A 16,467-nucleotide genomic window follows, 5' to 3' on the forward strand; every position below is an offset into this window, starting at 1 on the left:
CGGGGGCTCCTCCACCCATGGGGGGGCTGCAGCATGGAGATCTGCTCCACATGGGACCCATGGGCTGCAGGGGGACAGCCTGCTCCACCAGGGGCCTCTCCACAGCCCACAGGGGAACTGCTGCTGCCTGCCTGGAGCACCTCCTGCCCTCCTGCTGCACTCACCTGGGGTCTGCAGGGCTGGTGCTCTCTCCTCGCTCTCCCAGCTGCTGTTGTGCAGCAGTATTGTTTTTCTTTTAGTTCTCTTTCTTGAATCTGCTCTCATGGAGATGCAGCCACTGGTGGGTCAGCAGTGGGTCCCTTTTGGAGCCTTCTGGAGCTAGCTTTTACCTGACATGGGGCAGCTCCTGGACTCTTCTCACAGAGGCCACCCCTGCAGCCACTCAGCTACCAAATCCACATTTTGCCCCCACTCACATAGCCACAAACCTCTTTTCCAATAGGAACAGGTTTTCACTTCAAACTGCTTTGCCATGAAGGCAGGAAACCAACAGCAAGCCATTTAGTGAACTAAGAGCTACAGATGCCAAGTGTTTCACCAGAAAATGATAAAAATTCTTTCTGATAATAAAGAAGCCCTTCCATTAGGCACTTTTCTCATCTGGCACTGTATTAGGAACAGAATTTTGCAGCTGGTGGGAGCAAGAAGCCACCCTTGGACTGGCAGTCACTGTGAGGGCTCAGACCTTTGCAAGGCAGACCATGCAGTCAAAACACAGCTGAAATAAGAGAAAGAGCCCCGTTCCTTGCTAGGATTTTGCGTAAGCCAGGAGTCAGTCTCTCCCACACTTGGTTTGTCTCTTGATTTGGGGGAAATGACCATCTTTCCAGGTACCTTGGGTGTTTTCACGTCACACAAAATGATTTCACTGACTCTCCTGAGGTCAGTAGTAGCTTGGGTATGGACCTTTCTACATTTTAGTTTCCGTGGTGTAGCCCTCCCCATCCCCACTCAGCAATGATAATGAGTGGAGACACCACCATTGGGTGTGCCAAATGAGTCATTTCCTCCCCAGAGCTGTTTGACTCCTTCTCCACCTGGAGGGCTTTATAACCTTCCTGCCCCTACTCCAGTTCCACACTTCACCCAAGTCGGCAGCATGCTGCTGCTGCCCATCCTGCTTGCAGCTTCTTGTTGGTCCTGTAAGCCCCGTTCCCTTTCTCCTCTCCTTCCCCTGTGCAGAGAACACAGCCCCTGCTCCAGACTGCAGACGTTTTGAGCCCTTACCAAGTTTTCACCCAATTTCTCTCCATTCCCTTCAAGGTGGTGACGCGCAGGCAATGCCAGTGCAAACGCCAGCAATGCGGACTCAGGCAGAGGGCCGCTCGGCCAGCATGGCATGCCGGCTGACGAAAGATGACACCGTGCACTGGTACAAGCAGCTTCCTGGGCAGCCGATCAAGAGAATACTGTACGTGTCGGGACAGACACCTACGTTTGATGAGAGCTCTGACAGACATAAGTATCAAGTGAGGAAGCATGCCTCTGAACCTCTCTGTAGTCTCCAAATAAATAATGTAAACCAGAGGGACGCTGGCACATACTACTGTGCGTACTGGTATTAATATCAAGGCATCACAGCGTTAGATGGGCCAAGATAAACCATACAAAAAGGCACTTGGCACTCCGAACCGCAAGCTCTGAGCTCTGCCGAAACACAGATACTTCCTCATTCAGCTCGGCTCTGATGATTTTCTGCCACAGGGTAGGAAAAACAACAACGTAACATGACAGCTGCTAAATAGAGGATATTAGTAATCAGGATATTATTTCCAGACTCACACATCTCTGTAACATGCAGAAGCTGCAGGTCCCTGTCAGTCGAGGGTACAAATAGGGAACATCGCTGTTAAGTTGAAGACTTGGGTTACAGAAAGCACTCACTTGGCAGTGCACACAGCCTGTCTGTGCCTCATGAACGAACAGCAGCTGAAGATTTCTATTCTTTATTGAATCCATGGAGCAAAAACAGCAATGTATCTCTACATATTTGGTGCTCTCTTTTGAAACAACGCGTGTGTCTGAAACAAGGATAAAGTCTACATGGTTTGGTAGACCTTCCTTCAACATTTTTCTCCTGTCTTCCATGCCATTTCAGTCCCTACAACATCTTACAACAGACCAGAAACTCCACTTTATCATCACAGTTTCTCCCCTGAGGTGTCCAGAAGAGAAGTGACGTCCTCAGCCATAGGCTATGCCTCCAACCAACAGACAGACGGCAAGGAGATCATCAGCAGTAGTCTGCATGGGTTCACCATGGAGAAATCATTCTTGACCAATCTCATACACTTCTACAATGAAATGCCCAGCCTGCTGGATGAGGGGAGAGCAGTGCAGATAGTCTGGGGACTTGATTAAAGCCCATGTCACCCCTAAGAGTCTTAGAGAAAGGCTGTTGGTGTGAGGGGCTGGACGAGGAGACAGAAAGATGGGCTGAGCAGCTGGGCCCCAAGGGTGGTGATCAGTGGCACAAAGGCCTCCTGGAGGCCACAAACTAGCAATGTAACCCAGGAGTCAGTTCTGGGTCCAGTCCTTTCTAACATCTTCCCTAATGCTTTGGATGACGGGACAGAGTATTCCCTCAGCAAGTTTGTAGACAACATCGACTTTGGAGGAGTGGGGGTCATGCTAGACTTCTACTGTCATCACCAGAGGGGCATGCTGCCATCCAGAGGCACCTTGTCAGGCTGGAGAAATGGGCTGACAGCAACCTCACCATGTCTGGAAAGGTGCCGTGCAGAGTTCTGCACCTGGAAAGGAACAACTCTGGGCAGCAGAGGGCCAGCCAGATGGCGATCAAATTGTAGAAAAGGCCTTAGGGTCCTGGGGGACACCAAGCTGACCAGGCGCCAGCGATGTGCCCTTGCTGCCAAGACGGCTGTCAGTACTCTGAGCTGCATGAGGCAAAGTGCTGCCAGCAGCTTAGGGAGGTGATCCTTTCCCTTTGCTTGGCACTGGGGAGGCCCCACCTGGAGTGCTGAGTCCACTTCTGGGCCCCACAGCACTGGAGAGACTTGGCACAAGTGCAGAGGAGAGCCATGAGGAGGATCAGAGGGCTGCAGCACCTCTCCTATGGAGAAAGGCCGAGAGAGTTGGGGTTGTTCAGCCTGGAGAAGAAAAGCCTCTGGGGAGACCTGACAACGGCCTTCCAGCACCTGAAGGGGGCCTCACAAAAACTCTTTGTTGAGAAGAGTTGTAATGGGATAAGGAGAAATTGATTTAGTCTAAAAGAGAGTAGATTTACATTCAGTCCTAGGAAGACTCTTTACTATGAGGGCATTGAGGTAGTGCACCAAGCTGCCCGGAGAAATTGTGGATGCTCCGTAAGTGGAAGGGTTCACGGGCAGGTTCGATAGGGCTTGGGGAAACCTGGTGTGATGGGAGGGGGTCCTACAGGACAGCTCTTTATGAGGGAGCATGGCGATACGACAAGGGTAGTGATGGGAAAAGACATAACAGTGTTAAACTCAAAGAGTAGATTTAGACTTTGGGAGGAGTGGGGGAAACATGGGGAGGGTCGTGCTGCCATCCAGAGGCACCTCGTCAGGCTGGAGAAATGGACTGACAGCAGCCTCATGATGTGTAAGGGGGACATATAGGGCCCTGCACATGGCACATGTTTTCTGCTTTTCTTTTCCACTCTTTCTTTCCATGAAGTGCTTGCTCCTCAGCTTCAAAACCTAAGCCCTGCAGCTGTGCATTTCCTCCCCACACAAAACCACAGGCAAGGCGCCTGCTCCTGGGGATGCTGCTATGGTTGCTGCAGGTTGATCCCCATGAGCTGCTGCAGTGGAGGCAGCACAGGCACAGGGACATTTTGGCAGGCCGCAGCTGGGTGGCCAGGCTGAGGCAGCAAGAGGAGGTCCCTGACAGGGTGGGGACATGCCTTCTGCCACTGCGGGGGACCGCACACACTCAGCGCCCACCAGGGTGGCTTCTGGGCTGGGAGCTTCACGCCCTGATGTATGGCTGCAGCTGCTCTCACTCTCAACCCCTTCTCAGCAGCTCTGCCTCAAGTTTCCACATGCCACGCTCCTTGGACTTACCAGTCTTTCTGAAAAGCTGATGGGATGACAATGTCCTTACCAACATGAGCATTCCCAGGTCTAAGTCCTTTCCCAGGCTGCAGTGGGTTCTCTGCAAACGTAGCCCCACAATGTTGCGCCCACAAGAGCCATCGCTGGAGACGTCTGCTCCTCCCACTCAACCCTGTCCCCATCTGGGGCCTCCTTCCCTCTCCTCTGAGTCTCAGCTGAGCGGGACCAGCAAACATGATGCTGCTGGCAGCACTTGTGGCCACCGCTGCTTGGTATGGTATGTCCTACTTACTTTGCAATCTTTCCTCAGAGGGTACCCATTGCCGCACATCTTCCCAAGTCCCTGAATTCCAGGTAATAATATTGTTCCACATTTTTTTTCTAGATGGATTTGCACAGGAAATTCCCATACAGACCCCTATATCCATCACTAAGTTCAAGAAAACTGCACGGATGTATTGTGAAATCAAAAACTTAAAAACAAGTTTTGATAGTACTGTCATACACTGGTATAAGCGGAAGGAGAATGAAGCTCCAGAGAGACTACTGTTCTTTGCAGAAGGAAGAACTTCCGTGGAAAGTGGCTTTCAAAAAGACAGGTACAGAGCTGAAAGGGTTTCTGACCAGAATCGGTGTGTCCTCATGATAAAGGATGTCATTCCAGACGATGCTGGCATGTACTACTGCGCCTACTGGGACCCTCACAATGGTAGAATCTCATAGACCATCAAGGCACAAAACTCCCCCAATGTCTGAACCACAGGTTTGTAGCTTCCTCACTCCCCCAGTCTTCTCACTCCATCTGGTATCAGCTGCAGAAAGGCCAAACCCTTGTCTGCCTCCCAGAATGAGCAGCTAACACTGCACAACTGTCATTTTCGAAGTTTGAGCCATCATTAACACTGTGGTCTTCAGGCACACACATACCATTTTTAAGGGCAAGGTAACTCATCACTACCATAAGAATTAGCACATCTATACTGGAAACTCACCTGTTCTGTCAGTGTGGTTTGCCCAGCATGGCAGATATCTGGTGTTCCTTGAGGAAAGCAAATGTTTAATATTGATGTTCTACTCCAGCTGCTGTTCTCTGCTAGGAAAGCAAAGACAGGAAAAGAGGAACAGTGTTCCAAAGAAAAGACTTTGGATATGGGCACATCATGCCTGTCACTCCCAAGTAATTCTAAGGACAAGATCTTCCTGTCCCCCTCTATAGTCTGTCCTCATCTGCATGTAAGTGACTACAAGTCCCTGGGAATATGGTTTACGTTGTTTGAGTACCACAAAATCCCACACAGATAAAACTTAAATCAGAGATTTACACTCTCTTATCTACGACAGATGAAGATGTGCCCTTTGTAAAGTTCCTTCTATGCTTGCTCCCTGACCACTGGTGCTGCCAGAAGAAGCCTGGGGGACACATCCCTGTGGCTCGATGCAGGGGCTCTCCAGCTGCCACCCGAGGGAGGCACCTCCTCCTCCCACGTGGCACAGCTCAGCCTGCCCTGGGGACAGTTTCCTTCTGCGAGTCTCAACTCGGAGAACAGAGAGCTCTGAGACAGCTGAGTGGGACACGCCAACATGCTGCTGCTGGCAGCCCTGGTGGCCACAACCACTTGGTCTTGTAAGTACTTCTTAATATACTTTGTGTTCCCTCATAGGCAAACATGGACACACTAATGAGTATCTTCACCAACCCCTGATTAATAGTTAATAACATAATTTCTCCTTTTTTTTTTTTTTTTCCCCAGATGGATTTTCACAGGAAATTCCCATACAGACCCCTGTGTCCATCACCATGTCTCAAGGAACTGCACGTCTGCAATGTCATTTTAAAGATGTCTCTGCAAATTTTGATAATACTGTCATACACTGGTATCAACAGAAGGAGAATAGAGAACCAGTGAGAATGCTCTACATTTCATCAGGGACGACAACAGTAGAAAACAGCTTCCAAAGAAACAGATATATAGTTCAAAATCTTTCTAACCAGAAAATTTGTATTCTTATAATAAAAAATATAGGTCCGGATGATGCAGCTACCTACTACTGTGCCTACTGGGACTCTCACTATGACGGAAACCCGGCAATCACCTCGACCAATACTCCCTCGGAGGCTCAACCACAAACGATTTGAAAGATCCCAATTCACTTCCCCCGGCGTGGATGAGCTGCCTGGCCTCAACACGCAGGCTCTGCACAGCCGGGACTGGCTCGGCGCTGAGCCACTCCTTGGAGGGGGCAGCTGCCAAAAGCTGTGGATTTTGATGGAGTGAGTGGCACATGCAAAGGGAACAGTGAAGGGCAAATGCCTAATCCAACATCGGCACTTCCTCATCCCCTGATTTTGCTCAAGTGAGGCAGGGAACTGGTTGTAAGAATTTCTTTACTGGAAAAGGGCTTATTTCCATGCTGCTGTTCCAGGAAATAACTCGGGACATTGTCCTGGAGCTTTTCAAAGCCCAAGGTTTGAAATTAAATTTGAAAAATTAGTCTTCTTTTAGTTTAAAAGTTAGCAGCTCTGGAAACAAAATGATATTTGATTTATTCCTCAAGAGATATGGAGATGGGCATTATTGTTCTCCCTTTTTGAGATGTTTTTGTGTCTTTCCCCATCCTTGTTGCTTTCACTGTCTGTCTTTACTGCCTTTCAGCATAGTAGAGATGCATCTGAGTCACTCCACAAAGCTGTAGGCAGTGTTGCCAAAGCTAGTGCCAGAGATAAGAGATTTTTATTTGAAAACAGCTGTCCATATTTATGTCCCTTAAGCAATGCATCCCTCACAGAAACTGCTTCATCACTGATGTTGACCCTCATGCCTGACAAGTTTTTTCTTTGCCATCAAGCCTTTTTTTAGTATTTTCCTTTACTGCAGTGTGCTGAGACTCTCCACATTTAGTTCCTTGAAGTATAGCTCATTAAATATTAGTGTGATGGGATGAAAACATGATATGACAATTTCAAGTAGGTGGTAGTTCTCCAAAATGACTATGGTTCAGTTTTGTCCTACTCTTATTTACAAGCCTGACTCATGCAAGGGAGCTTGACGAACTATCTACAATGAACAGTCTTTTGTTGTCTGTGTTTCTTCTAGTGATACCTCACAGATACTCAGTGTTGTAGACACAGCCCACCCAGGGGATGCACCAGCAGCACCTTTCTCTGCCTGTGTCACTCTTGCCATTGCTTTGTGGTTGCAAATACAAACATAGAATAACAGAATTATTTAGGTTCAAAAAGACCCATAAGATCATCAGTTTCAACCATCCACCTAACACCGCCAAGTCCACCATTAAAACATGTCCCTAAGTACCACATCTATACATCTCTTAAATACCTCTAGGGATGACAACTCCAACACTTCCCCGGGCAGCCTATTCTATGTTCCTGCCCAGGAGAATTTAGCCTAGACAGCTGTTTTGTGCTACATCTGATTAAACCAAGTGACCTTCACCCTCAGCCTAGTTCCTCTCTGTAGGCACAGGCAGTAATTTCTTAATGTTGTTTTGTAGTCAGTATGGCACACAAGACGTACTCAAATTCAGTTTCTTGTAAATGGCAAACGAAACATGTGGGTGGTTTGATTGACAGTACCAGGGCTTTCTCAGATGTTATCTTGGGATGTTTTGTAAGAACCCAATGTGCAAAGGGAAAGCCCCCTTCTCTCTCCAGTTAGTAAATGAAAAGGTATCAGTGAACTGATATTTCAGAGTCTGGAGTGACTCCAGGAGATGGATGGATAACAACCGCATACTGGGAAGAGAAAATGCAAGGTGCAGCACATGGACACCTTCACAGTGGACTGCAGAGTGGTTTATAGAGCTGGCTCTCCCTTATTTCCTTCTGTTAAGTTTTATTAAGACAGATAAAACTGAAATGCATCCTAGTACTACCTGATTGTACTTAATGCCAGATGAGAGGTGGGGTATACCTGTGGGAATGAGTAGGATCATGACCTGAAGATACGTGTTTGGTTTTTTAATACAAACAGCACTGTGGGCTTACTCGATCTAAAATTGAAGAGGAAAACTTCACCTAATTCTTAAGCATTAAATGGAAGAGTTGGCTAGCCTACTTGGAACACTTTTAGAAAGAGATTTGCTCTGCAGGTAATTAGATATCAGCAGAAAACTGGGCACAAGTCTGAAATTCCTGACATTCGCCCACCAGCCAATGCCTGGCCATCCTTCAAGCAGTCTCCCAGGTGCAGATTAGGAAAAAAAAAAAGAAAAAAGAAAAAAAAGGAAAAAAAAAAGGAAAAAAAAGTTGTTTTTATTCAGCAATTGCACATCAGGAGAGTACTTTAGCTTATTGCAAAGTCAAAACATAGTGTGGACCACATGGATTAAATACTTCGGTACAGGAACTAAGCTAATTATCTCCGGTAAGTATTAACATTGATCTGATTTTCACAAAGTCACTTGGGTTCTCAGGTTGATAACTAAGAGTGTAAGGGTGTAGGGAAATTAATTTCTGCCTGATAGATCACATTTTTTTATGTGACCGGTGCATGGGGCTCAGGTTGGGTGGGTTGATGGGCAATAAATATATCAACCTAGGGGACAGAGAAATCACCTCCACATCAGTTACTGAACACTTATTAAGGATGGCAGAATGGAATAATGAGGTGAGGGGCTAAAAGTCGAAATATTGGTTTGGGTTCATTCCTCATTCTGTTCTGGGACAGAAAAATGAACTGTGTGAAAGTTTAAGAACTGCTCTCAGTACAGCAAGACAGAAATGCAAAAACTTGCTTATTGATAGAGGTGGCTCAGCCTAAATTCATTGGGAAGGAAAGTTGCCTGGAATTTAGTAAATTTCTAGTTCCTGGCTCTACTGAAATTAACTGGCTTCCTTTTGTATTCATACTGCTGTTAATTGTGTTAAAGCTGTACAATCTATTGTATGAATGCCACTAGCAGTATAAAGCAGGTAACAGTGCCTACAGTATGCTGCTCAGTTAATACATGAGACTACCAAGGTTAGTATAAATGAGTCAAACTGTAAAAGGCAGAGGAAACTTGCACATTTTACTACAGATTGCAATTAAATTATGCCTGTGTAGAGTCGGGTGTTTTTGCCAAAAGAAAACAGTGTAACTACTTTCAAGAAGCACAGACTTAGTAAAACACATCTTAAATGTCAGTAAGTTTTGTTTAGAATATGGTTTTAGAATATGGGCATGTAAAATATGGGCTTCAAAGTAAGAATATGATGAAAACTAATCCAAGGTACTTTCACACAGCAAGTAATTTTCAGGATAGAACGCTTCTAGGAAATAAAAAATACCTATCTATCTAAACCAACAAATAACTAGTAATTATTTTTTATTTCCTTTAGGAATGATAATATAATCACATTTCTTCTTAAAGCAGGAAAAAGAGGTTACTTTATAGAAAAGGTAGCAGACTAGAAGCAGCAGATCTTTATTAGAGAAATCCCAGAACTAAAAGGATAGATATAAGTAGTTATAAGCATGACACAGCTTTCTTCTCAGAAAATGGTGTATTTAAAAACCCAGACTTTTTACTCATCACGAAAAAATAATAGCACTTCTAAATATTCCACTCCAGTCCATGTTAAAAATTAAGATATTACACTGGGCAAGATACTACCAACCTCTAAATTTGAAAGACATTTTCTGTAGCATGTGAAAGAAAAAAGAAGTGCAGTAGATATTGCTAAGCAGTATCAGACTGTGGGATGCTGATGTTAAAATATTTGGAAGTGGAACTAAGCTTATTGTTTCAGGTAAGTGTGAAACATAAAATTTACTTTTTCTGAAATGCATTTCAATAGTTAGATATTGTTTGTAAGCTGTGCTCTGGTTTCTTAGCTTCTGCTAGTTTTAACCCTACTGAATGCTTTGCAGAATTTCCCCCGTAAAGAGCATTTCCAGATGCAGAACACAACATCATTTTTTTATTTATGTATGAAATTGGGAAAATGAAGCAATTATTGAAGTGTAGATGTATAACTAACCCTCTTATTATTTTCTTCTTAAATTTGAATTTAAATATGGTAAATATAGCATTCAGAGAACTAAAAGATATTTTTGTCTTTAATGATGCATACTCAACTTCTGTGATATTTCTAACTCATTCTGAAAGAAAATGTCAATTTGGGGTTATGCAAATTACTTGAAGAGCAAGAAGCTTTCTTTTGGGATTATGTCTGACCATACCAAATGACAGGAGTTATCTCAAGTATGTCCAGAACTGTCTGAAGATATGCCTAATTGAAAGGATACTCTTTCTTACTACTTTTTGCAGAAACCTCTTGCTATCAGTTATGATTATTATTATTAAGAATGCCTACCTGTGGAGACACTTTCCTTCCCTCCCAAAATATTGGCATACTTAATCAAATTATCCTGCATCAAGTAAACTTCGGCCGCTTTGATACTTAGCATCTGAGATGAAAGCAGTTTGCCTAATTTTGTCCATCTGATAATGGTTTCTAGTTAGTGGGAATTTTGATGTTGATTTCAATCCAGTCAGGGTTTTGCTTAATATTTGCACAACAAAAACTTCGATCCGGAATTTTGTGCTGCAAAGATCTCATCATAACGTTCGCTAATTCTAGGACTGATTTTATGGAGCTTTAAAGGAGCATTTTACTTAGCTAATAGAACTAATACATCTTCTGCTGGTGCTGCCTCTCTCCATAAAGCAGATATGGAACCAAGGTGCTTAGTACTGTCCACCTAAACTTTCAGAAAACTAATTTTAGTTGAGATGAAGCCTGCCCATTTAAAAACATACCTGTCCTCAAAATCTCCACACACTTTTTTATTTTCTTTTTGGTAAAGTTTAGGTTGCTGCCCCTTTTCCATGACCTAAAAGTTGATTAAACAGCAAATCTGTTTGTCTTTAAAAAATTGTATTTACCCATGTATTGCCATGTGTCCTTGCTGCTAAGATGGCTGTCAGTACCTTGAGCTGCATGAGGCAAAGTGCTGCCAGCAGCTGAGGGAGGTGATCCTTTCCCTTTGCTTGGAACTGGGGAGGCCCCACCTGGAGTGCTGTGTCCAGCTCTGGGCTCCACAGCACTAGAGAGACATGGACATACTAGACAGGGTCCAACATAGGGCCATAAGGATGATTAAGGGATTGGAGCATCTCTCATACACACAGCAGCTGAGAGAGCTGGGACTGTTCAGCACAGAGAAGAGGAAGCTCAGGGGGATTCAATCATTGTCTAGAAATAACTGAAGGGAAGGTGCAAAGTGGACAGAGCCACGCTCTCTTCAGTGGTGTCCAGTGCCAGGACAAGAGGCAATAGGCACCAACTGAAACACAGGAGGTTCCCTCTAAACATCAGAAAACACTTTTCTGCTGTGAGGGTGAAGGAGCACTGGCACAGGTTGACCAGAGAGTTTGTGGAGTCTCCCTCTTGGAGATCTCCAAAAGCTGCCTGGACATGGTCCTGGAAAACCTGCACGAGGTATCCTTGCACAGGTATCCTACCTGGCCTGACAAGGGAGTCAGGCCAGATGACCTCCAGAGGTCCTTTCAAACTTCAGACGTTCTTTGATTCTATTATACAAAGAATAATAGATCTGTAATGTTATTGCAAAGACTTTATGCACTGTGTCTGGTTATTACTACAAAGTGTTTGGCACCGGTACAAAGCTCATCGTGTCAGGTAAGTCACTTTCTTTAAAATAAAATGTAGAAGCTTGGTGTGGTCATATAGATTCAGCGTTAGTGTCCCAGAGGACACTCTGCTTGCTTAGAGCCTTGGTCAGTGCCATCCCTGCCTGGGTTTTTAAGCTTTTCATTCTGACCTTGAACCCTGTTGATTTGTAACGCAGTAGTCTAGGATCACAAATATACTGAGGAGCTAGTTTGTGTCACTTATGATCGTATTCCTCCTTAGAAATTTGGTGGAAAATGGCCTGGAGTAGTTTCCAGAGCCCTCATTCTTTCTTTCAGCTACTGAAGAATTAAGCATGGAATCAAGCAGCTGTGAATTAAACATTTAAAAAAAATAAAAATTAAATCCTCTTCTCAATACAAATTCAAAGAGCAATTTGCAATGGCCATTGCTTTTTTAGTTAGACTAGTAGAAGTGAAATAATATGTGCCTAATTATTTCTGTCACGTACACAGCACTTTGGCAGTAGAAATAAACTTCTTTTTGTTTACTAAAACATACATGAAGAAGTGATCTGTTTTTTGTCTCTCCTGCAGAGACATGTATTTGGATGGTAAATTGAGGATAAAAATCTTCTTTTTCCCATTAAATGGTATTTTAAATGCTGTAACCCTGAGGTAGACTACTACAGAAACAGAAGGCAGAGGAACTATCACTACCAAATATTGTAAGCCTGATTAAATGCAACTTATATTAGCATGCCAAGAAAAGACTGTTTTTGATGATTCCTATCAGAAAGACTAATTGAATCAAAACTACAATTTAATAGAAATGTCCACATCAGAACAAATGTGTTGTTTTAAGTGAAAGTCCTTACCTTGTTAAGCAGGTAGTGATCATTTATTTAGTATCTATATTTTAAAATAATTTATTTTCAAGCATTTATCTAATCCTGCAGGATTCTATTTCTTCTACAAGGGCCAAAGCTCTTAACTGATTGTTAATCAGAGTAAAAGGGGATGGATTTACGTTGTGCTTATGAACAGGCAATTCATCACAAATCATCTTTTCAGTGATGAGTACCTAACATTAGCTCAATAATGAAAAGAAATGGAGAAGACCAAGACAGGATCTTCATGCAATTGAATCATCACACTTTGAGCTTGAGCAGAGTCTTTTTCCATTGAAAGAGCCATATGTATCAAGAGCCAGTCTCAACAACATGTAATTAACTTGATTTTGTTCTTTTTGGTCTCTTATGATTAGCTGTGATCAACACAGAGTTGCTGTAGACTTACGATAATGCAAGTAAAAGAAGGGCTGGGGTTTGAGAGATGGGTTTGATGTTTGCATTTGGAGGAATAGATTAGTTTCTAAAAGCTTCCAACAGAATGTGAATATTAATCCAATGTCAACACTCAATGAAGGATTTTTGTGTAAGTGTCTTTTCAGAGAATTTAGACAAGGGAAGCCAAGACTGAACAGCAGAGTGACCCAAAAACCAAATCAATTTTTCCCTCAAGGACGCAAGTGGAGTAGCTACACTACTCAGCATGGGGATGTTCTCCCTGTCTCTCCTCTTCTGCTACATCTGCAGCTGTGGCTTTCTGGCACCTCACAAGCATACTGCCAACTTTTTCTAAAGTAACATGGAGAATAATCTACTAATATTTCTAGTAAATAAATTCACAGCAGAAATTACAGCAGAAATATTTTATGTTAACCTCTAAATATTACTGAGGTATCTACCTCGATTTCATCAAATGCATTGAAGTTCACTAGTTCAGAAAGCTACAATTATATTTTGCAACCATATATTATAAAATATTTCTTGCTTAGAGGTAGTTTATACTTACACTTATTTATATATAATCTAAGTTGGATCTAATATATCATCTAAGTTGGACTAAAGTGATTTTAACTCAACAAGGTGAAGACTAATGCATGCATTTGTAGGCTTTTATTTTATTTTATTTTATTTTATTTTATTTTATTTTATTTTATTTTATTTTATTTTATTTTATTTTATTTTATGGAGAAAGACATTAAATACTGAACCAAAATCCCTCAGACTTTAAAGTCCAAACCAGTATTATGGGGAAAGGACGGAGTGTTAAATAAATAAGGGAAAATGTCGCCATTCAAAGAAAACTGCAGAGCCAAAGTCTCTTTTCAGGATTACCATTACTACATACATTTGCTAAAGACTTTAGCAAAAATGTCAGGGATTTCGTGGGCAGGAAGACAAATTCACTATCCCTTTCTTTCAAGACAATCTAGAGGAGAGATTATGTGATATGCTATATTGAAAGTATAATAGCAATGACAAAAAAGTGATACGGAATTTGCAATAGCAAATTTCATCTCTTTAGCTCGGGGTAAACAGTAGGACTTCATATAAACCACGAATTTCTGACATTCTAACTTCTTTTGGATACACTGTGCCACATCCCTTGTGTTCCCTTGTGCAAGGCTAGGGAGCCCAGAGTGGAGGGGCTGGGGTAACTCAGAAACACGGCTGAAGATCACCCCTTAGCCTCAGAGCAGGTGGAACAGAAGAGATATATGGAAAAACATTGTGGATGTGAACAGATACCTTAAACTATGTCTGAAGTTCTGCATATCTCAATTTGTTTGAGGATACAGTCTTTCCCCATTAATTTGTTCTTAAAAAGCCTGTTTATTCCAGCAGAGGAGAACTGAGCTCTCTCTGATGCACCTCAGCACAGGTTAACAGCAGGAAGGCAATAAATAAATAAACAAAATATTAGCTTGTGGGGTGAAATCCTGGACCTTCAGAAATGTTGCCTTTGATTTCACCTTAACCAGGATTTCCTGTAAGATGCACGTGGTTTTCCCTGCGGATAAGCCAGTAGGCCCTGGAGACAGACGTGCATGGGAGTAATGCTGAAAAGTTGATGCTTCTCAGCAGCATGCATAGATGTATGTGTGATGTTGTCTTTTTGGCATTGACAACCTGTGGTATCATCAGTACTCTGTAGGCAAGTGTGCCAGGAGCTGAGGATGAACAGTCCCAATCCCACATACACTTAAACAGACTGCAGTGAGCTCAGCATGCAGAGGGTTGGGTCCAAAATGAGTAAGCATATCTCCAACTAGGCTTGAGAAGAGTGGTGGCTGTTGACTGCCTGGCTCAGATTTTCTGCAGTGTCTTTCATTACTTCAATTAAGCAGTGGTCTAAGGTTTGTTCTTGCACACCATTTTCTGTAATTAGATTCATTTTTTCCTCTAAATTATTTAATAAGCAAGCATAATCCTTCTTAATTACAACAATGCCAGAGATACAAAAGGACTATCTAAACACCCCTTCCAGTTACCTCCATGAATCTTCTGCATGTACAATATTTCATCTTTATATTTGGTAACTCAAAACCATATTTATACTACATAGAAATTAGACATGGATTGCTGAGTAATAGTGTGTGATAAGTTCCTGCTTTTGTGTGTGAACAAATTGAGCTAGAGAAACAAACTGTAAAATTCCATATCATCAAAACAAGGACTGATTTTGCAAAAAGGTGATAAAAATATGCTTGATCAACCTCCAGGTCCTTTGGATCTTTAGAGACCTTTATGTTAGTGCACAGAGAAATATGCATAAAATTCATATACATAAAATTCATTAAAAAGGAGAACTTTGGAGAGATTGAAAGAGACAAACAAGGGTCTTAAGGTGAGTGCTTAAGATTGTGCATTCAGTTTCATATCATACAGTCATTTAAATGAACAATTTTTAAATCATGCGGTCAAAAGCACTCACAATCCCAGAAGGAGAATTAATTTTCTTTAGAAAAATATCCAGAGGGTATATGGTATTTCAATCCATGCCACAGAAATGAACTTTTATTTGTTCTGATATTTTTTAAACAAGTGATAGCAAAGATTAGTTTGAAATGGAATTTAATGTGCATAACAATAAAGGCTATTTGAGAGTAGCAGTATTAGCTGAAAATAAACTCTCATTTTCTAGCTTTGTAGCCAAATATGTAGACTCTTATTATTCAAATGTTGGTTCTTATAATCTAATATTAGTATGGCTAAAATGTCGCAAACGGTTTGTGTAAGGAAATATAGCAATGTGGGCAATCTGGTCTTTGGCACAGGCACTAAACTCATCGTTTCCAGTAAGTACTTTGAAAGACTGTTTTCGTACATTTTGTAATGGCAAAGCTGGGGAGTGAAGCTTGATAGCTATTTCTTCAAAATACCTGGGGAGGCTTGCACTAGGTGATGTTGTTATCAGTGATAATGTCTGCAGCCGCTGGCAGCAGGACCTGAACGCTGTCTGTGTGCTGAGTGCTCTCGGCTCCCCATGACTTGAAGGGGACCCAAGGAGCTCTCAGTATCCGACGTGATTACTGCATTTTGTGGGATCATCCATCACTAGGCATCGTTGTTATCAGTGATAATGTCTGCAGCCGCTGGGACTCCAGAAGAGTCTGTATATTGTATAAGCAACTGTGAGTTTAGACTATTTGAAGCAATTCTTGTCTTTTGATGTTGAGTTTGATTTGCTGTACTATACTTATAAAAGCCTTTATTCATTTTAGTTCTCTATGAAATACCACATTTAAAACTAATGTTGAAAGTCACATTTTCTATTCCCAGTTATTCAAATGAGTCTTGTAACTGTTTTTGTTTGTAAATCATTACCTACTGCTTGGGTTCATCGAAATAGCACTTGATAGAAAATGTGTTTGAATGCCAAGTACAGTCAGCTCAACCAAAAGCTTATTCTTACTTCAAGGACAGAAACAGCTGTAATTCACCCATCCTCTTACCTAAAATAGCTTTTGTACATGAGA

The 16,467-nt window shown here is 42.5% G+C and overlaps 1 protein-coding gene across 1 annotated transcript in view; it reads left to right on the top strand.

Moving 5' to 3' along the window:
* Window positions 1–16,467, top strand: part of TARP (TCR gamma alternate reading frame protein) — a gene marked incomplete at its 5' end in the record, with an annotated part of 55,645 nt that overhangs the window by 32,615 nt on the left and 6,563 nt on the right. The window contains one exon of the mRNA XM_082752575.1: window positions 9,756–9,792. Coding sequence (XP_082608701.1) covers window positions 9,756–9,792 — 37 coding nt within the window. The remainder of the gene's footprint in view (window positions 1–9,755; window positions 9,793–16,467) is intronic.

This window comes from Aythya marila (genome assembly GCF_965140915.1).
Source record: "Aythya marila genome assembly, chromosome: 2".
NCBI classification, from domain to species: Eukaryota; Metazoa; Chordata; class Aves; order Anseriformes; family Anatidae; genus Aythya; species Aythya marila.